The 27,720-nt window shown below is 40.8% G+C and overlaps 1 protein-coding gene across 1 annotated transcript in view; it reads left to right on the forward strand.

Moving 5' to 3' along the window:
- The window catches only part of LOC126335333 (tetratricopeptide repeat protein 39C-like), an 80,976-nt gene that overhangs the window by 14,481 nt on the left and 38,775 nt on the right, over positions 1–27,720 (forward strand). Inside the window, exons 3-6 of the mRNA XM_049998490.1 lie at positions 12,971–13,175; positions 13,436–13,622; positions 13,848–14,051; positions 14,640–14,808. Of these exons, the coding sequence (XP_049854447.1) occupies positions 12,971–13,175; positions 13,436–13,622; positions 13,848–14,051; positions 14,640–14,808 (765 nt within the window). The remainder of the gene's footprint in view (positions 1–12,970; positions 13,176–13,435; positions 13,623–13,847; positions 14,052–14,639; positions 14,809–27,720) is intronic.

Below are 27,720 nucleotides of genomic sequence, written 5' to 3' on the forward strand. Positions count from 1 at the left end.
TCCTTTGCTTTCTCTTTGTAAGAAATGACTTACACTGCTGCAAGGAACTACACGTAATTCTGTATTTTCATTTTATATAATAGTAAAGACTGGTTGATACAGTTGAACACTTTGGATAACTCACAGAAGATTCCCACAGGTTTTTTTTTTGTGAGTTGTCTAAAGTGAAATTAATCTTATTCAGGAATTAATTGATTGCATAAATTATACTTTTGGCATTTTGGGAGCTAAATTGAATTTTTGAGATCACACTAAAATATCTTAGCACTCAAAAAGCATTGTCAAACAATGGAAAGTCCAGGGTGGAATGATGATGACACTGAAGGGATAAATTGCTACTCATGCTGCAGTTCCCTCTTCTAGCCTACAATATATGATCAAAACTATCTGGACACCTGGCTGAATTTGACTTAAAAGTTCGTGGTGCCCTCCATCGGTAATGCTGGATTTCAGTATGGTGTTGACCCACCCTTAGCCTTGATGACATCTTCCACTCTTGCAGGCATATGTTCAATCAGGTGCTGGAAGGTTTCATGGGGAATGGCAACCCATTCTTCATAGTGCTGCACTGAAGAGAGGCATCAATGTGTGTTGGTGAGGCCTGGCACAAAGTTGGCATTCCAAAACATCCCAAAGATGTTCTATAGGATTCAGATCAGGACTCGGTGCAGGCCAGTCCATTACAGGGATATTACTGCTGTGTAACCATTCTGCCTCAGGCAGTGCGTTATGAACAGGTGCTTGATTGTGCTGAGAGGTGCAATCGCCATCGAAGTATCTAGCGGATTGTGAAGTACATTTGTGATGTGAGTAGTTTTTCTCAGAATTTGCTTGGATTAAAAGTGATTCATAAAGGATTTCTGCACCAAGGCATATCCCTTACAAGATCTACTCTAGGGAGACACCAAATTATCCTTTACTGATGCACAAGAGAGATCTTCCATTGTCTTTAGAGACACTAATATCACCTTCAGTTCTAGCATTGTACGGCGATAATGCTGAAACAGAACTTCACACTAACAGTAGCGGTTTTGGGATGAGACCTTTCAGAACACATTAAGGACAGTGTTGAAAAGATGATAGATTATGCTTCCAGAGAACTCTCAAAGTCCAAAATGAACTCCTATACAACTGAGAAAGTGGCATGCTGTTTTTTGAGTCATCAACAAAATTCCAGCCATATTTATTCAGCAAACCATTCATTGTTGTGACGGAGTGCCATCCTATACACTGGCTGACTAGCCTCAGTTGTACACAAAAGCAGACGTGAACCCAAGAGTGATGACTACCTTTCAAGGTATGCTTTGGCAGAACACAGCACCATGGATAATCTCTGTCATTGCTGCATTAAATGACATTGCTGCTGAACAGAGGGTAGGTGTAGCAGTGCTGAAAACCATACAAGCCTTGAAGAATGAGAAACCGACCAGAGGAGGATTTGAGCTAATAAATAGAGCATTGTGTAAGAGTAACTATGATCCAGTGGGCTGGACACAGGTGCTCCTCATGCCGGCTCATTTGTAGCCAGTGCCAGCTCATCTGTAGCCAGCTGTCCTGAAGCATTTCCATGACACTCCAACAACTGGTCACCTGGTATTTGTGAAGACTATACATAATCAGATACAGGTCACTGGCCAGATCTCTGTTGATCGTTAGACTTTATGTAAGTCATTGTAAGGAGTCCCAAAGACAGAAGCATGTGCTTTGGACTTAATTTAGTATCTGTTACTAATCTTGCCTGCCGCATCATCATCTCTGCATCAAATCAGAATCAACCGCTTGAGAAAGTTTCTGAACTCAACAAACAGGCATTGGTGGATAAAACTCTGCACTGACTACTTGTCCTCTACAGTGTTACCTAAGCTGCGCTGACTGATGAAGCTCCAGAAATCGTGAAGTTCCTTTGTAGAAGACATCATTTTGAAGCATGGCACAGTCAGTGTGCTGATCTCTGACCGTGGAAAAATTTTTCAGACGAGAATAGTACCAGATATATTTTCATGTTGCGAAATCATATACAAGATGACAACTTCCTACAATCTGCAATGAAAGGTCTTGCAGAACACGCCAGTAAAACATTTGCAGCTATCCTCTCAGTCATGTTGATCTTGAACAGAGAGATTGGGATATAATACAACCTGTTGTGAATTTGCATAGAAGACAGAGAAGCCAGACTCTATAGACTTCACACTGCTTGATGGTCATGAGGCTGAAATGACAATGGATGTACTGTTCCAATTTCAACCAGATGATATTCAGGATGACTACATGAAACACCTCATCACCAGGACCAAAGAAGCAATGCAGCTGGCTTTGTATACAGATCCTGGATACCCAGGACAAAGACTGAGAGTGCTGTAATGGCAAACACCATCCAGTGAGATGGAGCCAAGAGGACTTGGTATGGACTTTTACGCCTGTGTATAAGTTATTAAAGCACCACTTTGAGCCTGATCATGCCCTTCATTGCTTTTTGGGTGTCACATATAAAGTTAAGGATTATGACCCTTCATCAAGAAGCCAAGAGCACAGAGACATCATCAATACAATCTGTACGAAGCCCTACTACAGCCCAAATCAATGATGCAAGGTTCAAGGAAACTTAAGACCCGCTCAACAAATGTGAAACTTTGATAGAAGGGGCTACATTTGATGCTCATCATAGTGAAAAGCATGTAACAACACAACCAGAGCAAGAGGATCCACCAGTAGTGCCATACAGAGGGCCATTGACAAGATCTAGATCCAGGGTGCTGTAGTTGGCTCCGGTGAGAAGAGGACTACTGAAACAGTGGGTTGCTGGTACTCCAGGACAGGGAGCAATGCTGCAAGCTGTGATGCATGTAGTGTGATGCGCTGTAGCGTAGTGTAGTGGTTAGTGCTGCCGCCTAGCGTGCTAAGGCGTCTCGGTAGTTCAAACTTGACCACCAGCAATTATTTATTATTAAGTATATATCACATCTGGAAGGTTCATGAAATATCTTACATTTGTAATGTTCTTATATTCTGTAGTGTTTTATGTTGGTATAAATACCAGCATTCTGGGGTATTCGATGTTTGTTTAAACAGTTGCACTCTCTGTCCAGGGGGTCAGTTCTATTCTGGCTGTGCATTAGTGTTCATAATAAATGTACTTTCAGTGTTAAGTGTTGTACTTTATTGACAAACCTGCTTTCAGATATTGACTTGATTCTGGTTATAATGTGACAATATCAGTAAATTGCTGTCTCAGATTTTTAAGATTTGTGTGCAGGAATGGGGAAAATTTCGCATTATTTTGTAAAAAATTATTGACTTTCCATTGATAGCAAAAATCACTGAGTTCACATTATTTGGCACATTATAATTTACACAAAACTTGCTTGTCCCTAGCTGAAGAGCTATGGAGATAGTGTGTTTGTTAAATAGAGCAGAAACTCATAGTCCACCGAGATTGAAACTGATGGTGCATGTGAGATTGTCTGGACAAGAGTCAGTATCAACAGTAGACATAAACATAAAATTGGATCTTTCGAATGGCCATCAGGCTTGCCCCAGATCTAACGGAAAACTTGAGATGAAACCACAATTTTCTCATACGTGTGTTCCCCAATCATTCTGTCGACACTGGAGAAGACATCCTGTGAATGATACTAAATGCTTTCTCTGAAAACTATGTGAAACAGATAGTACAGAGGTCTGTATCCTGTGACAATAAATAGACCAAATGTCATTGAGGATCTCGTACATTGAACTGGAATCAGTGGCAGTCATAGTAACAATGATAATTAAAATAGTAATTTTGCTCAACCATGTTGTAATTAGGCTTGTTGAAGTAAGATTAAACTGTATCGAGCCCACATAAACTGACATGCTTCATTCCCACTGAATTGTGACCTTTTTTTCTCCTCTCTTTTTGACTCATATCCTTAAACTACTGTCATTGCTGAGCTTCACAGTGAAATTATAGAATGCTAGTTTGCGATTGCATTGCCCAGTGACTATCATGAAATGGTTATTAAGACTCTCAAAAATATTCTGCAAGGTAAAATAAAGTTACAGTTAGTGTTGTCTATGGTCAGATCCAGCTACAAGTGCTGTTATGTTTAAAATAGCAGTCTGTTTTACTAGTTACACCTCAAAAAGTCCCTTGTGAATTATGTAGTAGCCTACAGGGGTTGTTAGTGTGAAACTGCCGAAAAATAAACTCTGAGGAAAACACACCAACTGCAAGATACTGCATAAAAATTCCATTTCATTCTCACCTAGGGTAACCTCTTCTTGTTATTTTGATTTCTTTCTTACTTAAGTTGTCTGAAAACTGAGAAGCTCATTCATCAGGCGCTTTTTGCTATTATTGACGAAGCATCACCAGCAGTTACATTGTAATCATTATGAGTAGACGATACTTTTCATCTCTCTGGTTTTTATAGAATGAATGACAGAAAATGCAGCTTATTTTACCATTTACATTGATATCTCTTTCTTAGCCATCATTGGGACAAGCGAGCACTATTTGATGCAGTTTTATGCTACCTTAGTGTTACAGTGTGTACCGATGCCTCTTCTTGTAGTCGTCCTCTTTTTTGTCCCGGCTTTTTGAGATCTGTTGATGAAGAGACACAATATAAAAAGTTCCTTAGTGATACAATGAAGTTACACAACAGTTGATGATTTAACTTTTGAAACTGCCAGTTTATTGGCATTTATGGAAAGAAAAACACTTTCATGTTCTCATGCGGTCACGTCTAACATTTTGTGTGTGAAATGGGACTTATTAATTAAGCTACATTAAAGTGTTGCTAGGCAATGTGATCAACACGGTGATATGTGTCTCAATTTAAACTGAACCTCAATATTTTAAATAAACTTTCAGTTCATTTTTGTCAAAATCTGTACTTGTCTCAAAATTAACTTCGAACTTAATGCATTAAGACCAAGCACATTGGAAAATATTGTATGCGATTTACAGGACAGCCCGATTACGCACTGGCATGTAACATATTTTAAATCGAGGACGCAAGTTCGTTTTCCCTATTGGGCTAAACGACTCTTTTGTAAAAACGTGATCTCATGTAAAGTCTAACTAGAACTGTCCCCCCCCCCCCCTGCCCCCCTGCGGGTCCGGGAGTTAGAATAGACCTGAGGTATTCTTGCCTGTCGTACAAGGCGACTAAAAGGAGTTCACACATTTTGGACTTTATGTGATGGTCTCCTGTAGGGTTTGACCTCCATTCTTCAAAATTTTTCCCGAAGAGCTTTCCAATTGGGGAAGGGTGCCTTACAAGGTGCATTGTGTCCATTGTGCATTGAGATCTTTAGCCCAGTTTCTCGTTGTCGCATTGCAGTCCTGCCCAGTCTCCATCTCTTGGGCGAGGACACCTTCCTGGGTACGTTTTCCACCATGCACTATGTATGCAATGTCGATTTCTGCGTCGACAGTGACCATGGACATCTTTGCACCTGATACCCAGCATGGTAGCCAGTCCATTATGATAGGGCCACCATGTACCCTGTTAGTTGTAGCCCCCTGACCACACAGGGATCGCTCTGCTGATGCCTGCACCGTTAATTCCCCACGTATGCCAAGCGGCAAATGCCCATCCCCCTGGGGCATGGGGACTCCCAACAACGGCCATCCTGGCAGCTGGCTTTTGCCGCGGCTGGGTGGTGCCCGTGTGGAGGGCCCCTGGTCGAAGTGGGTGGCATCAGAGTGGATGACACGCGATGAAGCGTAGTCTATCATCTCTTGCTGGTGGTGAAACACCAGCAGTCTCTAAGCGATCACGAGCTCAATTCAACGCACAGAAGTATGACCCCAAATTGTTCCCCTCCCTGGCCACATCATGGGAGGAATGTCAGGCTAAGAATGGCAGTAGATCTTATTCACCCCAGCACCTTGTATGTTCGAGAGCTGATGGGGAATCGTTCTTGATGATGAAGCCTCAGTTTTTTGTTGAGCATTTAGAGGACAAGTTTGGGGAGGGGGAGGGCTTGTCCAAAATGAAATCTGGGTCAGTCTTGATCAAAACAGCATCCTCTGCCCAGTCATGGGAGTTACTCGCTTTTGACAAGCTGGGGATGTTTCTGTAACGATCACGCCCCATAAGGGCTCAAATATGGTCCAGGGTATCATATTTCACAGAGACCTTCTTCTGCAGTCCGACGATGAGCTGCATGCCAATTTAGAGTGGTGAGGTGTACATTTCATACAGCATGTCCACCGGGGTCTGAAGGATAAACAGGTTGCCACCGGTGCCTTCATCTTGGCCTTTAAGGATAATATATTACCCAAGAAGGTCAAGGTTATGGTCTAGTGGTGTGATGTAAAGCCCTATATCCCTCCCAGGATGCGGTGCTTTAAGTGGTGGTAGTTCGGCCATATGTCTTCCTGCTGTACTTCCAGCATCACATGCCGAAATTGTGGATGCCCATCATATCCCAGTACTCCATGTGGCTCGCCTCCCATCTGTGTCAGCTGTGGTGAGCATCATTCGCCATGCTCGCCTGACAGGATTCTCCAGAAAGAAAGGAAAATCATGGAGTACAAGACCCTGGATAGACTGACCTACACTGAGGCTGAGAGAAAGTTTGAATGCCTGCATCCTGTGCATATGACAGTCTTACCCCACCGCTACAACAGTTCTGGCACCATCAGCTCCGCCAACTCAGATCACCTCTCAGAGCCGGGAGGCTGCACCTGCCCTCTTGATGGTGGAGGGCATTTCCCCCCCTGTTGCTCCTACACCATCCACTTCAGGAGCAACCCCCCCCACCCATCAGGGACATCTGTCCCCACTTCTAAGCCAGAGAAGCGTAAGTCTTCTTCGGCTTCTCTTGCTAGGAAGGAGTCCCTTGGGTCACTCCCTTCCCAGGTTTCTGCTAGTGGGAAAGATGACACCTGCCAGTGGCTGAAGAGCCCAAAAGCAGCTGGTCGTAGGGTTCATGCTCATCCTCAGTCCCGGAGACTGAGCCAGTGAAGTCCTCCCAGCCAGGGAAACCCAAGGAGCAGCGAGAGAAATCCATAAAGAAAACCACTGAGACCACAGAAATTGCAGTGGCACCCACACCACCACTACCTACAAGCTCTGCAGCTGAGAATGGACTGGAGATTTTGGCGTCTGCTGAGGGCCTAGATCTTGCCAGACCCTCAGACACAATGGATATAGACTGCTCAGGCAATAAATCAGTGACAGCAGGTGACTCTGAGGCATAAACTGCCTCATTGAATGTTCCATGCCTTCCCAGTCTCACGATGTCATCCTCCAGTGGAACTGCGGTGGTTTTTGCCACTGCCTGGCTGAGCTACAGCAACTGTTAAGCTTTACATCTGCTATCTGCATTGCCCTCCAGGAAACCTGGTTCCCAGAAATGCAGACCCCTGCCATCCATGGCTATAAGGGATATTACAGGAACCATGGTGACTATAATCGAGTGTCAGGTGGAGTTTGCGTTTATATTCTAAATGCAGTCTGTAGTGAAACTGTGCACCTTCAAACCCCACTTGAAGCTGTGGCCGTCAGAATAAGGACGACACAGGAGATAACTGTCTGCAATGTATATCTTCCACCAGATGGTGCAGTACCCCTGAATGTATTAGCTGCACTGATTGATCAGCTCCCTAAACCTTTCCTACTTTTGGGAGATTTTAATTCCCATAACCCCTTGTGGGGTGGCACCATGCTTACTGGCCAAAGCAGAGATGTCGAAACTTTACTGTCACAATTCAACCTCTGCCTCTCAAATACTGGGGCCACCACACAATCCAGTGTGGCTCATGGTAGTTACTTGGCCATTGATTTATCAATTTGCAGCCCAGGACTTCTCCCATCTATCCACTGGAGAGCACGTGATGACCTGTGTGGTAGTGACCACTTCCCCGTCACTGCCCCAGCATCAGACCCATGGACGCCTGCCCAGATGGGCTTTGAACAAGGTGGACTGGGGAACTTTCACCTCTGCTGTCACCGCTGAATCTCCCCCACATGGTAACATCGATGTGGTGGTTGAGCGGGTGACTAGCACAATTGTTTCCATGGCAGAAAACGTGATCCTTCACTCTTTAGGGTGCCCAAGGTGTAAGGCAGTCCCTTGGTGGTTGCCGAAAGGTGCTGAAGCAATTAAGGAATGTCGGTGAGCTCTACAGTGGCATTAGGGCACTCTTCCCTGGAGCACCTCATAGCCTTTAAACAGCTCCGTGCCCGTGTTCGCCACCTTATCAAACAACAGGAGGAGGAGTGTTGGGAGAGATACGTCTCCAACGTTGGGTGCCACACGTCACCTTCCCAAGTCTGGTCAAAGATCAAGCATCTTTTCGGATACCAGGCCCCAACAGCTGTCCCCATTGTTACCATAAATGGCGAGTGAAGTACCGACGCAAACACAATTGCCGAGCACTTTGCTCAAGCCTCTGCATCGGAATATTACCCCCAGCCTTCCGCACACTCAAACGGCGGCTGGAAGGGAATGTCCTCTCATTCACTACACAGTGCAGTGAATCCTATAATGCCCCATTTACATAGTGGGAGCTCCTCAGTGCCCTTGCACATTGCCCTGACACAGTTCCTGGGGCTGATCACATTCACAGCCAGATGATTAAACATCTCTCATCTGACTACGAGCGACATCTTCTCATCATCTTCAACTGGATCTGGTGTGATGGCATCTTTCCATTCCAGTGGCAGGAGAGCACCATCATTCCAGTGCACATCAGTGCTTGATGTGGGTAGCTATTGGCCCATCAGCCTTACCAATGTTCTTTGTAAACTGCTTGAATGTATGGTATGTCAGCGGTTGGGTTGGGTCACGTGGCTTGCTGTCTCCCTGTAAGGGCTGCTTCCACCAGGGTTGCTCTACCACTGATAATCTTGTGTCCATCGAGTCTGCCATCCAAACAGCCTTTTCCAGATCAACACCTGGTTGCCATCTTTTTTTACTTACGTAAATCATGTGACATCATATCCTAGCCACATTATATGAGTGGTGTCCCTGGGGACCACACCTGATTTTTATCCAAAACTTCCTGTTGCTCCGTACTTTCCATGTCCGAGTTGGTGACTTCCTTAGTTCCATCCATATCCAGGAGAATGGAGTCCCGCAGGGCTCTGTATTGAATGTCTCTCTATTTTTAGTGGCCATTAATGGTCTAGCAGCAGCTGTCGGGCCCTCCATCTCACCTTCTCTGTGCGCAGACAACTTCTGCATTTCGTACTGCTGCTCCAGCACTGTTGTTGCTGAGGGGCACCTCCAGGGAGCCATCCACAAGGCGCAGTCATGGGCTCTGGCCCACGGCTTCCAGTTTTCTGCTGCAAAGTCGTGTGTCATGCACTTCTGTCGGCGTCATGACATTCATCCAGAACCTGTACTTTACCTTAATGACGATCCACTCACTGTAGTGGAGACATATCACTTCCTAGGACTGGTATTCGATGCTCGAATGACTTGGCTCCCTGATCTTCGTTAGCTTAAGCAAAAGTGCTGGCAGCACTTCAATGCCCTCTGTTGCCTGAGCAACACCAAATGGGGTGCAGATCACTGTAAGATGCTGCAGCTCTACAGAGCCCTTGTCCAATTCTGAACCGACTATGGGAGTGTGGTTTATGGTTCGGCAGCACCTTCAGAATTGCATTTACTTGACCCTGTGCACCACCGTGGGGTTCGATTAGCGACAGGAGCTTCTAGGACGAGTCTGGTGGCAAGTGTACTGGTGGAGGCTGGTGTCCCTCTGCTGCAGATCAGACGTGTGCAACTGCTCGCCAGTTATGCAGCACACATTCACAGTTCTCCTGATCATCCGAATCACTGTCTCCTTTTCCTGCCTGCGTCAGTCCATCTCCTGCATTGGCGGCCCAGATCGGGGCTAACGATTGCGGTTCGCATGCAGTCCCTTCTCTTCGAACTGGAGTCCTTCCCTTTACTACCTCTACTTGCGTTCCATTCGCTTACACCTCCATGGTGTATGCCTCGGCTGCAGCTTCGTCTGGACCTTTTGCATGGCCCTAAAGACTCTGTTAACCCCACTGCTCTCCACTGTCACTTCCTCTTGACTCTTGACGTGTTCCGGGGCTCTGAAGTGGTTTACACCAACAGCTCAGTGGCTGATGGTCATGTAAGCTTCGCATATGTTCATGGAGGACATATTGAGCAGTTCTTCTTGCCAGTTGGCTGCAGTGTTTTCACTGCAGAGCTGGCGGCCATATCTCGTGCTCTTGAGTTCATCTGCTCATGCCCTCCCGTGTCATTTCTCCTGTGTACTGACTCATTGAGCAGCCTACGAGCTATCGACCAGTTCTACCCTCGCCACCCTCTGGTAGTGTCCATTCAGGAGTTCATCTATGCCCTGGAACAGTCCCGGCATTCTGTGGTGTTTGTGTGGACCCCAGGACACATCAGAGTCCCTGACAATGAACTTGCCGACAGGCTGGTCAAACAGACGACGCGGAAACCACTTTTCCAGAGATAGGCATCTCCGAAGCTGACCTGCGTTCTGTCTTACACCGCAGGGTTTTCCGGCTTTGAGAGATGGAATGGCATAACAGTATGCACAGCAAACTGTGTATCATTAAGGAGATTATGAATGTGTGGAAGTCTCCATGCAGGCCTCACACAGGGAATCAGTTGTCCTCTGCCAGCTCTGCATTGGCCATATGTGGCTAACGCATAGTTACCTACTCCGTCGCGAGGACCCACCTCGGTGTCACTGTGGCTCCCAAATGACAGTCGTCCACCTCTTGCTGGAGTGCCCACTTTTAGCCGCTCTGCAGCAGACTTTTAACTTTCCCAGAACCCTGCCTTCTGTGTTGGGCAACAATGCCTCCACAGCTAGTTTGGTTTTACGTTTTATCTGTGCGAGTGGCTTTTATACTTCTACGAAGGTTTTAGTGCACGTCCTTTGTCCCTCTGTGTCCTCTCCCCTAGTGCTTTGAGGATGGAGGTTTTAATGTATTGCGGAGTGGCTGTCTTTCCCTTTTTGTTCTCGTGATTGGCCAGCCACTGTGATCTGCTTTCATGTTTTACTCTCTTCCGTTTCTAGTGTCTCTCTGTTGTTTTCTTGTCCTCGTTTGTTCCCTTTAATGTTCATTGCCTTCTCTTCATTCTCGTGGATTTTCCTTTCTTTCTGTTTTATGTTATATATTTCGTCTGTTTTATTCTCACACTTGTGGCATTGTTTCATTAGGAACAAGGGATCCATGACCTCATAGTCTGGTCCCTTCTCCCACCTTTAAATCAACCAACCAATCTAACTGGAACTGGATTTGTGTCTATCCAAGTCAAAATTAAAAAAATAAAATTCACATAGGTCAACGAACTGCACACATGCACTTTTTCACTCTAAGTGATAACTCGTCTCAGAGTAAAAGCCACACATAAATTCACCCTTTTTTTATGAATACAAAAATCAAAACACTTTTATGTTAAACAGATAGGTTATGGCATGCAGTTACTAATTAAACATTTCTGATTCTGAATAGACTTCAAGAACTTGTATTTCATAATCAATAAAATTTATCCTGAGAGAAACTATTAGTCTGCTAAAACAGATTCAGATTACAGTCAACTTGTGTCTGGACAACGTCACGAATTGACACTTGTTTGGAATGAACAAAATACATGTACTGAAAAATACTGTCCGTTGAGTGATTTACTGACTTTTATAAAAAAAAAAAATTAGGTACCCCTTGCATTGCTACAAGTGTTCACCCTTCAAGTGAATAGTGTGTTAGTTTTCGATACTAATCAGGCTGGAGACAAGACTTTACCCATTCTGAGAAAGGGCCACTAGCAGGCAGATCAACAAACAGTTAAGAAAGTCTTAAGACAATTTCTCTTCCATAAATTTTGTTACTACCTTTTTTCTGTACTCTGTTGATCTAAAGGTGAAAACGTTGGTGAATAACACACTTGCTAGCATCTGCTTTCTTTGTGTCTGTTATTTGTTTTGACTTAATGTGGCACTGAATGATTTGTTATGACTTTCTTATGTGTCTACCCCTAACACGCATTTGCATACTTTTGTGGTAGTCCTTCCTGTAATGCTGTTTCATAAAGACTGTGGATTTCATCTGTACACAAACCATTTTGAAGCCAAAAGTGCATATTATCCTGCTAAATTATAACAATTTGGAATACTTTGTTTTATTTAAAAACTGTTTTGTAACATTATGAAAAGTTGTAATTCATTTGTATTAGTAAGGTGCATACTAAATAGAGTTTTCTCATTAGTTTATTGAACATACCATAGATAAGATAGAAACCAGTGCCCCACATGATCTAAAACAGTTTCACAATTTTCAAATAGTTTTTTGATACCACACCTATAGTCAATATGTTGGCAGGACTCTGTCGCCTTGTCTGTTATGCTGTGTTAACAGACAGTAAAGCTGTGCAATTCGGAATAACAATGAGGTGAAGGGCCTAACGAATACTGTTACCCACAGACATATAAAAGTAAAAGTGGCACACAACCCAGCTTTTGGAACTGACAGTTCCTTCCTTGGGGAGGAGAGAGAAATAGCTTGATGCTGGGCCCCCTTTTTTTTATTGTGACCAGCATTTTTGCATAAGGTGCTTCTGGTGAAACTCTATAGCTATCTGCTAATAGCTGTGCAAGATCGATTATCACCATATTTTCTGTATTGCTTTCTGATGGGTGATATTAAAATATCTCAAATTGATTTGTTTTAACTGCACTTGATGATGTGTTCTAAAAGTAAATTGAAAGTAGGCCTGTGGTAGACATTGTTTTATTTCCAAGAGTATGGAAGGGAAAATAAAACATAAAATTATGGTGTACTACTGCTCTCGCCTTATAATTTTATTCTTCAGTTACATTTAAAATAATTGTTGAAATGGTGGCATGAGTTTTGAATCTCAAGCAGTTCATTTGCAGTGATGAATAGTTATTTTTTGTATTGAAATCAATTATTATTATTATTATTATTATTATTATTATTATTATTATTATTATTAATGTTAAATTTTTGCATTGCAGGAAAATACAGCTGACAAGCTGGAAGAACAAATTATTCTCGCAGACTCTCAAGTGTGTGTGGCTTTACTGACATTCTTACAGCAAGATATTACAGGTTATGTGAAAGGAGGTTGGGTATTGCGCAAAGCCTGGAAGGTATATCAGCATACATACAGTCAAATTTTGCAACTGTATCGAAGAACATTTGGTAATGATGATGTACCAGGTAAGAAATTTTTCACAAACTTTTTGTTCTGTTAATGTGTAGAATTGTTTTGTGCTTGGTAGATATCAGTGTGTGCCAATCCACAACTACTGTAGGTGTAACCATTACAAGTTTAAGGTTAAAGCGAAGAACAGATTGCATGTTTTTTTAGATATAAGGATGAAATAGTTATTAACATCAAAACTTTTATTCGTTTACCTGCTTTAGTATGGAACTACATACAAACATTTCACTTAGCTTAGTGTTCAATATTATTATAGGTTCGCAGTTTCCTTCGTGGAAAGTTATTACACGTGGATGCAGCAATCCAAACTTGCAAAGTCCCGGGTCAGAATGGTCAGTGCCATCATACAGCAGCTCATCCTGTTCACCAAATGGTCGCAATGGCTTTAGAAATTCATTTCTTGCTCTTTCTTCAGTTTCATCACATGCTAATTGTAAACCTACGTAAGTTGTTACATATATGATAAATTTAGAAAAAATGTATTTTTTAATTAGTATTGTAAATGAGACTGATTTTACTGTAAGCAATTTATTGTATTACTAAATTTGAGGTAGTATGAGAAGACATAATTAAATTCAGAAATGGAGTAAAATGTGTGTATTGTGTATGCCATGACAAGCTGTGTAGCAGGATTGTAACATATTTTAACATAAATGTTTTTGTTCCAGAAATATTGTTCCTCCAGATGTAGTATCTCGTTTGATGTCTGCAGTAAGCTTTGGCTATGGAATATTTCAGTTATGTATTTCATTGCTCCCTCCTTCATTGTTGAAGCTGATACATTTTTTGGGATTTGAAGGTGATCGTCAAGTGGGCATCTCTGCACTTATGTTTGCTAGACAAGGCCATGACATGAGGGCTCCACTTGCATCGTAAGTCTAAGCACTGTAAATTTTGTACTTGATATTACTTTATTGCGAAGCTGGATTATTAAATATGCAATGATCTGCATTCAGCTGTGTCTTTATTTGTAACTTCTAACAACTTCTCTAACCCAGAATTGCAAGGAAATTTTGTGACAGATGTGAAGTAGATGTCTGCCTGGACTGAACAGCATAGCTGGTGGAGCCACTGTAATATCTGTTAGTTCGTATCCATACTGCATTATTTTTTATCAGTCTATTCTTCTCCGCACTTCTAACCACAAAACTACTTGTAATGTGACGGGTTACTCCAGTCTCGGTACTTTATGGGAGAGATATTAATTAATAATACTGGAGACAGGTCAACAATGTAGAGTTATTCACTAAGAGAGTGCTGTGAACAAATACACTCATGAATGTGCTGATATATGCTACTCTAAGAATCAGTGTTATCATTTCCTGAATCATACATAAATTTTTCCTTTTTATTAAAATGTCTGTTTTCTATGTAGTATGATGCTCCATAAACATGCATGACTACAGATGCTCCATAAACATGCGTGACTACATACACTAACTTTACCTGCTATATTACAGACTTGCTCTTCTCTGGTATCACACAATAGTCCGTCCATTTTTCGCACTTGATGGCTCAAATGTACAAGCTGGTGTAGAAGCTGCTCAGTGTTTAATCATGGAGTCACAGGATGACTACGGAGAATCTGCATTATTTCTTTTTTTCAAAGGGAGAGTAGAGAGGCTAAAGGTAAAATTATCTTCTCCACAGTATTGAATTGTTTCAGCTCTTGTTGTTACATTTTGTATTTCTTTATTAATTTTTTTAGTTACGATGTTTGCATATGTCTTATTCAGTGTTAAAGTCCTATTTATGTGCACAGCCTCTGATTGGCACTTCATTTACTTTTGCAAATGCTCTGATTAAGTCTGAGAAGCAGGCTGATACTCTTTCAGTGTAATTATATTCTAACTGAGCGATAATGGAACCACCTTTGTAGTGTATCTTACGCTGTCAATATTTTTCATAGTGTCCTTCATACCTACAGATGAAGAATGTCATAGGTGAAAAATGTATGAATGGCATATAATAAACTGACGGAAAAAAAATTGCAACATGAAGAAAGAGTTCCGTGGCACAAGCGTAAGTTAGTAGTTGTGTTTCTACATTTCAAAGATGATGTCTGGTTAAATTTCACACAGGTCACATAAGAGTGGTGTTAGTACACTGTAATGGTCATGAACATTAGTTACCCTTGAGACTGGACACAGTGAATTGAAATTAGTCAAGAATGCCTTTAAGGTGACAAAGATGCCATTATCAGCACCTCACTGAGTTTGAATGAAGTTGTGTGAATAGGCTACAATAAGCTGGATGTTCCTTCAGTGATACTGCAGAAAGACTTGGCAGGAATGTAGCCACTGTACATGATTGGTGGCAGTGATGGTCATGAGAATGTAGGGTCACAAGATGACTGGGCTCTGGATGGCCATGTGGCATTACCGAAAGGGAAGACCATCGTGTTTTACTCACAGCTCTGGTGCATCATACTGCATCTGCAGCAGCAATTTGAGCAACAGTTGCCACCACAGTGACACAACAATCTGTTACAAATCAGTTACTTCAAGGAGAGCTCCAAGACAGATGCTCTGTAGGGTGCATTGCAATGATGCCAAACGACTGCCATTTGCAACTTCAATGCTGGCTGCAGTGGCCGAGTGGGTCTAGGCGCTTCAGTCTGGAACCGCGTGACCCGCTACGGCGCAGGTCCGAATCCTGCCTTGTGTGTGTGTGTGTGTGTGTGTGTGTGTGTGTGTGTGTGTGTGATGTCCTTAGGTTAGTTAGGTTTAATTAGTTCAAGTTCTAGGGGACTGATGACCTCAGAATGAAAGTTGTTTCTGCCTTGGTGCCAGTGATGGCAGTGTGTTGGTTAGGGGGAGGCCAGTTGAGGCCCTGCAACCAGCCTGTCTGTGTGCTAGACACACTGGACTTACATCTGGAATTATGGTCTGGGATGCAATTTTGTATGATGGGAGTGCTCTCATGGTTATCCCATGCACCTTGACTGCAAATTTATATGTCAATCTGGTGATTCGACCTGTTACGCCTGCCATTCATGAACAGCATTTGAGAGGGTGTTTTCTAATAGGGTAACACTCGTCCACATCCACTGTTGTAAACCAATGTGCTCTATAGAGTGTTGACATGTTGCATTGGCCTGCTTGATCACCAGTTCTGTCTTCAATTGGCCACCGCATGTGAGGACATCATAAGGCGATAACTCCAGTGTCCACAACCAGCATTAACTGTCCCTGTATTGATCGACCAAGTGCAACAGGCATGGAACTCTGCCCCACAAAGTGACATCTGGCACCTGCACAATGTGGGGCAAAAAGATTGCTGAGCCCGAATAATTTAGACTCTAAGAACAGAGCACTGTGCATGCCCAAGTTCAGAAGAGCCACTTTTCATGGCTCTTGGGATCTATGGAGCTTTTACTTAGTGTTACATCATCAGATAGAAGCAATATAATAGTCTAAATACAGTATGTCTCAAGGTTCATTGCAATTTAACTCATCACATTTCTTTTGAAAGTCATTATTTGAGCATGTAGAAACAGTAGAAATATAAGAACTCAACATTGGTAGAATAACTACAACAATGAGTGTTTGACATCTGTTTCAATGGCTGGGTAGATAGGCTGATGGTTAACAAATGTAAAGGAGTTTTGCAGTTTTCTAGGTTCCGCATTCTTTCAAAAGATTACATTTTATAGTGGTCTAATCTTTAAACAAACAGACAAATAGTCATAGTAATAATGTTGAAAATGGATGTATTTATTTTTAATTACTTTGACTGCCAAATGGTGTCTCTATAGTTTTCAGCTAAGACCAACATATCAGCTGTTTGGCATATGTTATAGGTCTGCTTCAAAATTGCTGATGTATGTTCATGAGCGAATAATTGCTCTCTTTGAAAATATCAGAAAATGGTGTTAGTGAGAAAATGGTGTTAGTGCATCTAAGGAACGATATTGTAATGGTGTTGACTGTCAATTCTATGCTTCGAAGGCCTCCAAGCTATTCTTGATGCTGATGGGATGTGGGCAAAATACTGAAGCTGTACGTAGCCTACTCTTCATTTTAGTTTATTTCATTTTTCTGTGAAAGGCGTACATAATTATTAGGGCCAACAATATTACTTTTGAAACACAAATCTACTTGCTACTATATTATTTGTATATTTTATGGGATGTCAAACAAATATCTTCCTCCAAGGAAGATTACTTTTATAGTTATGGGAGGTCAGATAAATATTACCTTCCAAGGATGATTATTTTTAGACATAAAGTTCATAAACAATAATTAGTTATTTACTGAAGAGAATATTTAAAAAAGTAAAAAAAGAAAATATAATTTAATAACAAAAAATAAAGCATGAAACATTTGGGATGCAATAAAAAGAGCTGTGGTGAGATTCAATCTGACATGTTCTACAGGTACCAGTACAGCTACCAGTACAGGAAGCTGACACACTACAGAGGCACTACCAATCTCTTCTTTTTGACATAATCATGAAATAACCCTACCATAGTTGAAGAACTAGTATTACACTGCAAACAACAGATACTGGAAGGCAAATCCACTTGCTTGTGTAAACCACATTTAAGGACTTAGGAAAATATGCCAGTAAGCTGATACATTACTCTTAGCTGAAAACTGTACACACAGATTTGAACGCTCGTCCTTTACATTCATAACTGTCACACTATCCACTCAGCCATTGAAACAGATGTGACTAATTGTGATGAATCTTGACATATAATGTATCCTAATTATTATATTGCTTCTATTTGACGATGTAAACACCAAGCTAGAGTTGTGAATACTGACACTTCTGAACTTGGGTATGTGCAATGCTCTGTTCTTAGAGTTTAAATTATTTGAGCTGGGCAGTCTTTTTGCATCTCAGTCTAAAAACAATGCACGTGCACATGCATGCTTGCATTCAACCTTTTGGCAGTTGCATTGGTTATTAATGTAACAGCAGTTCAGATATGCAATGGCTTATCTCATGATTGCATTAACCTGTGATCTTGCATTAGTCACTTAAATATGTTCCCATAATGTCATTATTCTACATTAATAATATTTTGGTGTTGTGATTTGTGTCTGGTTGTGTATTAATAGGACAAAGATTTTCAGATCTGCATCATTCTTGATATGAAAACTGGAGCACACCAGAAACTTAATAATCATTTACATTGCTACTCCGAGAATATCTGTTACTGTGATGACTGACTTAGCAGCTAACTAGTGCTGTCTTTGGAACAAACTGAAGAAAAACTTGTGTTCTTGATTAATTATTGATAAAAATTGTCATAATGGCAAATTAAATTACATTTCAAGAGAATTTTCACTGTTTTCTTTACCACTGAGTCTTAGAAGGACATCAATGATTCTTGAATTTTCATGATGGGAAGGTTCAAAAGGAAGTACAGGTCATGCAGACTCCAGGATGAGAGGGACCTACTTCCTTTAGATGGACCCATCTGCCTTATGCAAAAAAGGATGTGTTATTTTTAACAGACATGAAGTGGTTGTTAAATATACTGTATAGATTGATGTAAAACAAATAAGATAGCAATGAAATGGGAGAATTTTTTTTCTGCCAGATACAGAAATGCAATAGCCAAATAGGAAAAAAAATTTGTGAACCAAAGAAGGGAGGTCCCGAACAGTGAGGTGATGTTGGCAAACGGAGAAAGTGTAATGTTCACCTGTTTTATTTCCTCGTTGATTGTCCTCGGTGTTGACATACTGCGTTCCTATACTGGCTGAAAACTGGTGGTGGTGAGAGTTAGACCAAATTATTTGTTTAAATGATGAAATTAACAGATATTATTCAAACAATACTTTTGACAAAACTGTTAATTACTTTGGAATTAATTAAGAGCTGCCATTGCTAACATGTTTTTGCATAGAGCCAAATAGATCCTTTAAGAATGCTATTAGTTGTTCCTCCAAATGTTCATAATTAGTACAGAATTTTTATCTGTTTATAAGTCAACAATAAAATTTAAGCTATGAAACAATTACTGATTTCACCCTAGAATGAAAGATATTAACTATGAATAGTGGAAATAAATTAGAAAATCCATTACTTTCATAAAAACTGAGCGAGGTGGCGCAGTGGTTAGCACACTGGACTCGCATTCGGGAGGACGACGGTTCAATCCCGTCTCCGGCCATCCTGATTTAGGTTTTCCGTGATTTCCCTAAATCGCTTCAGGCAAATTCCGGCATGGTTCCTTTGAAAGGGCACGGCCGATTTCCTTTCCCACCCTTCTCTCACCCGAGCTTGCGCTCCGTCTCTAATGACCTCGTTGTCGACGGGACGTTAAACACTAATCTCCTCCTCCTCCTCCTCCTCACATAAAACTAAGCACAAAATTAGATCTGGTGTTATATTCTTTAAAACTGAGGTCCAACCTTTCTCTTTTATAAAAATGCAGATTTATACTCACATATGTTAATGATAAATAGTTAACATTGAAAAAACGAATTTAAGGAGGCAGATGGCAAAACAAGAGGGGAAGTAAAAATACCCCATCTTGGTTCGTCACATCACCCCCTCATTTGATTGACCAGATAGATATTGTAAGTATATATATAGTCCTCATAACATCACAATAATTAGCACTAAAATTGAGTATAGCACAAAAGGTATGGACTAGTAAAAGTTTAAAATCAAGTGCACATTGCACTACCAAACATTACTCTTAAGTCATAACTCTCTCTGAAACTGGTTAAACTTGAAAGACTTTTGTTTCTTTTCCATTTACAAAATATCACCTTAGTGTCTAAAATATGTACATTACTCATAGGAAAAAACTCAAGATGTGTAATAGCATATATTTACTAATCATTACATTATTTTTTTAAAAAATAGTCACAATCACATAACTTAATTACTACTCAAATCAAAATTGAGGGGCTGGAAGTTGTACCAAATCATTGCCCCACTTCTCTATTCAACTCCGAGCACTACTATCATTCAGCCAAAAAATTAAATACTCACAAAATGTTACCAAATAGTTTACTTGTCATAATATTCACACCAGTCTAGCATCACAGTTACCAATAAATCAGCAAAATTATTGTTCAACATCCCAGTATTACAACATCAAGCTCATAATTCCTCGGAAGACAAATAGTAATTTACAGCCATCCAATAATGCAGCATTATGTGACTTGTACCTCACTAAAGTATTGCTCTTTCTGTTAAGCTCTCCCAGCTGCAGTGTCATGAATTGCACAACATACACAGTACCCAATTTTGCCTAGTTCAAAATTAGATCAGCAATACAGTTGCACCACTTTTGTTTGTATACAGTTATCTTTTTCCTTAATCATGTCTATCAGCTCCATTATTTTACTTACATTTCTTACCTTGTTAGCTAGTGGAGTGCAATCTCAAAAAATATCCCTACTGCAGAGACAGGCTCCCTAACCATTAACACCCTAAACATTATTCATCGTTTTATTATTTCATTATTACTTCATTAACTAATAAATAAATATCTGCTCTGCTTATCCAATGCAAAATCGATTCTACTGAAAAACATCCACTGTAACAGATCCTTACACTAAGGCAAACTTAACTCTAATTACTGATCAGACAAAATTTTCGCTTAGAAAAACTATTATTTAACTGTATTCCATCAAATTGCTTAATATTCTAGCCTGAAGGGTGATATACATACAAATCTTGCCTATTCTTTCCGTGCATCACTCCAGGCAACTATGTCTAAAGTTGGAATTCCTTAATGTTAGAAAAGATTGTACATGACACACTTCTAAAGGTAGATAGTTATCTTCATATACTGATTGCACTGAACACAAACACTTCTATTAAACCACAATTAATATTAAGACATAGTATCGAAGATGGTTTTTTCTGCATATTGCCTTTTCTGCTGCACCAAATTCTACTAATTTCACACATGAGCTGATTACTTCACATGTTAATTATAGTTTTCAGATAATCTCCAACTTCTCCTCCACACATGTTGACACCTTTCATTTTCTGTTTACCTTACTTCATTGTCTGATATAAATTCTTTAACCATGGTACCACATTACTTTCTTCCATTCTCTTACTCCCTTACTTATCACTAACATAACATAATATAATATATACGACATTGGAGAAACATTTTCTAAAATATCCCTATACTAAAGTATCCTACTGTACAAAATCACATGAAAGTTGAAGATAGAATATTTGTGATTCACTTATAAACTACAGATAGGATAGGGTAAGAGTTTGACTGTCTCAGGTAGCACGAAAAATGAGACAGACAGCTGGGATAAGCATTATCGCGAGATAATGAATCCAACAAAGTATGTTGAACTCCCTACTTGCTATGTAAACATGAAATTAGTCCCAAATATTACCTCAATGCTCAGATTTTGAATCACCAAGAAATCACACTCCAACAGCTGTCCTGTCAATGTCACAGTTAATAGTACCACTCGTTTCACACACTGTGATAGCTTACCAGTAGCATCAATAATTTCTATTCCAGAAATGAGCGTCACCACTGTACCCTCTGTGTTCTTAATAGATTCAAAAAATGCCTATGAAATGCCATTCAAATCACTACCACTGTCCAGTAAACACTTAACATGTATACCTTGTACACTTGCTGTTATCACAGGGTGCCACACTTCCCTTTTACTTACCACATTGCCATTATTATCGATAATAAATTCAAATACCCCATCCTCATCACTACTGGATTCGTCGTTGGTATCATCATTGCAACTACTGTCAGAATCAGACCCACTGTCGCTAACCTTCGATTTCACCCACTTCAGTACTGTTTTCGTTCATTTTGCTCACATCCCCACACAATGTAGATGATACTTTTATCATTTCATCTACAATATGACTTTCATTCTCTTCCTTCAAAGTTACATTCATGTCTGATTTTTAACCACTATCATCCACAGAACCAGTCCCAATTGGTCTTTCTGTTCACTTGAATTCTTTACCTCTACAGCTTGGTTCTCAGTCACACTTTCTTGTTTGTTAAGGCCACTCACTATGTATCACTTAAAATGGCTTTTGCTTTGAAATTACCTTATTCTTATTCACCCCCCTCCTGCTGCTCTGCTGCTGCAGTCATCATCTCAATTTGTCATCTACTGCAAGTTGTAATTCTCTCGGTGAGGCGCCTTGCTTATCCAGGTCAAATGTGTCCACCTGCATGCTGATTGGCTGTTTGTGTACTTCAATAGAACCCACTCGCTGATTGAATGCTGTCCTACTTTGACCACGGAACCCATGTGCTGATTAGCTGTTGCGTCTCCTTTATTAAAACTGTACTGTAAACCACTCGAGTTCACTGTACAAAGTTCGTGAGTCCTAATTTATTGTGCCCAATTACAATAGTCCTCACCCGAGGCACCAAATGTGACATTCGCCTGCTTTATTTCCTTGCTGATTGTCCTCAGTGTTGACATACTGCGTTGCTATACTGGGTGAAAAATGGGGGTGGAAGTTCAACATTGACTAATTTAAATGATGTAACCAACAGGTGCGCATTTACGTTTCACAGTTCTTTACTTTCACTGTTAACAACCCCCCACCCCACCCCACCCCCTCCCCCAATATACATATTTAATATAGCCAATTAACTGCTGTTTAACTTTTGATAAGCCTCATTAATAGGTTGCAGGAAAACATCCATATACAGCTACAATAGTTTACTGTTGAACATCTGTGAGCAGTAAAAACCTAACTCACATTTCACAGTCTTTCAAATAAATTGAACAGGCACTGTCATTGCTTTAACACATGGCATACTTAACAGTTAAGTTGATGCATTTTTTTTTTATCTAGCCAATATGGGTTCCTTGTCTGAAACTCGGCCATGAACTGACTGTCTCAGACCAAAGGCCCCAATACATCGTCACAATAATAGGCACTGAAACTACACATTGCAATTAAAACTTAACTTATGTAATTAACTGAATACATTGAAAAACTGTGTCTTTTTAACACTTTCTTCTACTGCAAGAGTTAGGCCAAATTATTTGTTTAAATGATGAAATTAACAGATATTGTTAAGCAAACAACACTTTTGACAAAACTGTTAATTACTTTGGAATTAATTAAGGGCTGGCTTTGCTAACATGTTTTCAAACAGTCAAATAGATCCTTTAGAAACACTATTAGTTGTTCCTCCAAATGTTTATAATTAGTACAGAATTTATATTTGTTTATAAGTCAACAATAGAATTTAACTTAAAAAACAGTTACTGAATTCACCCTATAATGAAAAATATTAACTATGAATAGTGAAAATAAATTAGAAGATCAATTATACACACAAAACTAAGCACAATATTAGATGTGGTATTATATTCTTTAATACTGAGGGTCAACCTTTCTCTTTCATGAAAATGCGCATTATACTTATGTATGTTAATGGTAAGTAGATGAAACTGAAAAAAAAAAACGAATTTAAGGAGGCAGATGGCAAAACAAGAGGGGAAGTAAAAATACCCCAGCTTGCTTAGTCACAAAGAGAGGTCCCTGAATTGATTGAGAAGCTTGCCAGACACACAAATGTCACCAAACAACTAAGAAAGTTTGTCAAAGAAATAAGTTTTCTGAACGCAGAGGATGCCTAATTAAAGAATGAGGATGACTAAGTACAGAGAGAGGTTACTGAATATGAAGCAAATCACTAAACATGTAAAGAAGATTGTCAAACAATGAAATGAGATGAAGGTCCTGCACACAGGTAATTTGTCCTCCGGAAGAACACGAGGAGAATAAATGGTCACTCTGATCCTGTGGTATGAGAGATCAATAAATGGTCTGGCTTTGAATTTATCCCCTATTTTGAGTGGCTACATATTAATGCAAAAGCCCCAGTTTTGATACAAAAAATGTTTGGAAGAAGTAGTTAGTTTCTCTGTCAAACAGATTTCACCACTCTCAGTCTTTAACACCTTATGGCAGTTTTGCAGTTTTCTTTTTAGTGTTGTCAGTTATCACACATTTTATTGCTCCTCTTAATTAATTTTAATTTATTGTTATCCTGTATTTTCTGTGCTAGGTGATTGTCACTGATGTCATGCATGTTAATTTTAAATGATGATAACCACAGACTTTTGTGAGGTTTGGAAGGTAGGAGATGAGGTGCTGGTGGAAGTAAAGCTGTGAGGGTAGGTTGTGAGTCGTGCTTGGCTAGCTCACTTGCTAAAGTATTTGCCTGTGAGAGGCAAAGTTCCTGGGTTCGAATCCCAGCGTGGCAAGCAGTTTCGATCTGTTAGGAAGTTTCATCCCAGCGTGGCAAGCAGTTTCGTTCTATTAGGAAGTTTCATATCAGCATGCACTCCACTACAGAGTAAACAGCTCATTCCAAAAACAGGTACTTTAAAATTTCAAATAATGTTCTCTTCTCGTGTGGAATGCTGCAATTTTGTCCTCATTGTGTGTCTAGTAAACTGCAGAGGTTTTTGGAATCCCCATCTGATGGCATTCTTAATAAAAGTAGGATACCTTCTTTTCCTAAACTGTCCCACAGCTGATTAAGTTGGAGGGGAGGGACTGTAAGTTCTAAATGATGTCCTTCAACTTTGTTCACTAGACGGGCACACAGACACCCCACCGCGCGCGCGCCCACACACACACACACACACACACACACACACACACACACACACACACAGAGAGAGAGAGAGAGAGAGAGAGAGAGAGAGAGAGAGAGAGAGAGAGAGAGGCTTTCTTGATGAAGAGTTTATCTGAGATTCATTTTGGTTTATTCCACAGAGATGAAGGGAACACAGACTGACTTGTGTTCATACCTCTATGTACGTGACAAATACCCCAACTTCAATGCTATCTATAGAGATGTGTAAGACAAAATATAGAGTTACATGAATGTGCATACCAACAAATGAGAAAAGTGATGTTTTCAGTCATGTTGGTAGCTATCATGCAGACCATGAAACATTTATACTTAAAGTGCACCAGATGATGCCTCCGGTCAACAGATCATGGTTACATAATGGATGTGTATCAAAGTGCTTGCTAGTCATGTGAGTATCCCACAAGGTAAACATAAAGACCAGTAGGCCGAAGAAGCCTCCACAAGGGTATTACAAGAACACAAAATCTTCAGTAATGATCTGTGCCTTCAGGACGGCACTTCACTGTAAACCTGTCAGTGTGATATGACTGAGCAACATCCCACTAAACAAATTAAGAATGACTGAGGTAATCACAGTTACATGTACATGTAGATTTATTCTCTGAAAGTCAATATACAGCTTATGTGATGAATAGAGGGTCTTCAGTGTATACCACTCTTATTCATCCCCTGTTCCTCATTTGCAGATAAGATCCACTGCCAGCTTGGAACATCATTTGTTGCCAGAAACATGTAGTGGTTTTTACAGTGTACCTGATAACTGTCAACAGAGCTCTCCACTTTATAAAACAGGCCTCCCTTGAATGTGTTTTAATGTGTAGTGACTCAATGAACAGAGTTCAGGACATTGACTGATGTTACTCCTGTCGCCTAGCTATCATGACCTTCTCACGGATCTTAGTCATACTGGCTGCTCGATTGTCTTTTTCTGGGCCCCAAGTCATATGGGTATCTCAGAGAATGAACTGGCCGACCATGTGGTGGTTATTCACATTCCCCCAATTCTCTTTGCCAATGCCAGAGGCAGAGTTGCGAGTGCAGATAACACCACTGCTCACTCAGAGATGCAGTAGCATCTGGTTTGCTACTGCCTTCTGTAATGAACTCGGCACAGTCAAGTAGACTGCTGCTGCGTGATACTCTTCCTTCCTTTCCTCCGGAAGGAATCTACCGTCCTATGTCATCTTTGCATTGGTCATCCAAGGCTGACACACAGGTTTGTTTTACATAATGAGCCACCCCAACATTGTAGTTTTGGGGCCTTGCAGGCAACAGCTCATATCCTAGTGGAAGGTCACCTCCATCTGGCCCTCCTAACTAAGTAAGGCTTTCCTTTCATGGGTGGTTGAACTGGTTCCCCATTTTCTTTGTGAAAGTGATTTTTATTTTCAGATGTAATATTTTAAGCTACCTCCAGTACTGGTCATGGTGGTTGGGGCATGTTCCACTGCTTGCTGGGTCTGGGGGACCCCCAACCCTAATTCATTGATGGGAACACTCTTTCATCCCTCTCATACTATTTTTTACTGCTTGTAGATTCGGTTTGTCTCCCTTTCTGTCACACCCTATTTTAGAGGTAGCACCTTGTTGAATAGTGGATTGTTCTTTAACACCTTGACTACACTGAATGATGGTTGGGATGCTGTGAATGGGACGATTCCTGTTATATGCAGATTCTCAGGGATGTCTATATGCTTCCTAACGTATTTCTCTCTTCTTGGTTTTATTATTGGTGGTCCAACTGATATCCACCACATTTTTAGCCTTCTCAATTTCACTGTTCTGAATACACCGATTGGAAGACATTCTTGCTCTGTAACAGTCTTTGCGCTTCATCAGAATCAGGGAGGAGAGGCCTTTTCTCACCATTGGATGAGCCTCGGGAGACCTCTCGTCTGCTCCGACCTAAGTACCAGCCCATACGCTTATCCGTAAATTCCTTTTTAGCTATGGCATTAGCATTGTCCTCAATGCCTTGATCTTACCCCTCCTTCATTCTTTCATCATTAGAATATGTACTACACAGATGTCACAAATTCCAGAGAAACTACCTTTGGATTGAGGTACTGACGAACCAGCTGTTTAGGACCTTAACCCCCAATCAACCTACCAACTATTTGCAGAAGGTGCATAGCAGTATTGACTGTTTGGGGGCTACTGAAAATCCTCAATGATGACATTTATAATCAAACACAAATTGACGTCGTTGTGGATATCATTAAATCTTGCTTCATTGTTCTTCTTGCTGTGGACTTCAGTCCAGAGACTGATTGGATGCAGCTCTCCATGCTACTCTATCCTGTACCAGCTTCTTCATCTCCAAGTAACTGCTGCAACCTATATCCTTCTGAATCTGCTTAGTGTATTCATCTCCTGGTCTCCCTCAATGATTTTTGCCCTCCACATTTCCATCCAGTACTAACTTGGTGAACCCTGGATGTCTCAGAATGTGACCGAGCGAGGTGGCGCAGTGGTTAGACACTGCACTCGCATTCGGGAGGACGTCGGTTCAATCCCACGTCCGGCCATCCAGATTTAGGTTTTCCGTGATTTTCCTAAATCACTCCAGGCAAATGCCGGGATGGTTCCTTTCAAAGGGCACGGTCGACTTCCTTCCCTGTCCTTCCCTAATCCAATGAGACCGATGACCTCGCTGTTTGGTCTCCTTCCAAAACAACCAGCCAACCATCTCAGAATGCGTCCTACCAACCGATCTCTTCTTCTAGTCAAGTTGTGCCACAAATTCCTCGTCTCCCAGATTCTATTCAGTACCTCCTTATTATTTACGTGATCTAGCCGTCTAATCTTCAGCATTCTTCTGTTGCACCACATTTCGAAAACTTCTATTCTCTTCTTGTCTACACTGTTTCACTTCCATACATGGCTACACTCCATGCAAATACTTTCAGAAAGTATTTCCTGACACTTAA

This window comes from Schistocerca gregaria, chromosome 2 (assembly GCF_023897955.1).
Source record: "Schistocerca gregaria isolate iqSchGreg1 chromosome 2, iqSchGreg1.2, whole genome shotgun sequence".
Lineage (NCBI taxonomy): Eukaryota > Metazoa > Arthropoda > Insecta > Orthoptera > Acrididae > Schistocerca > Schistocerca gregaria.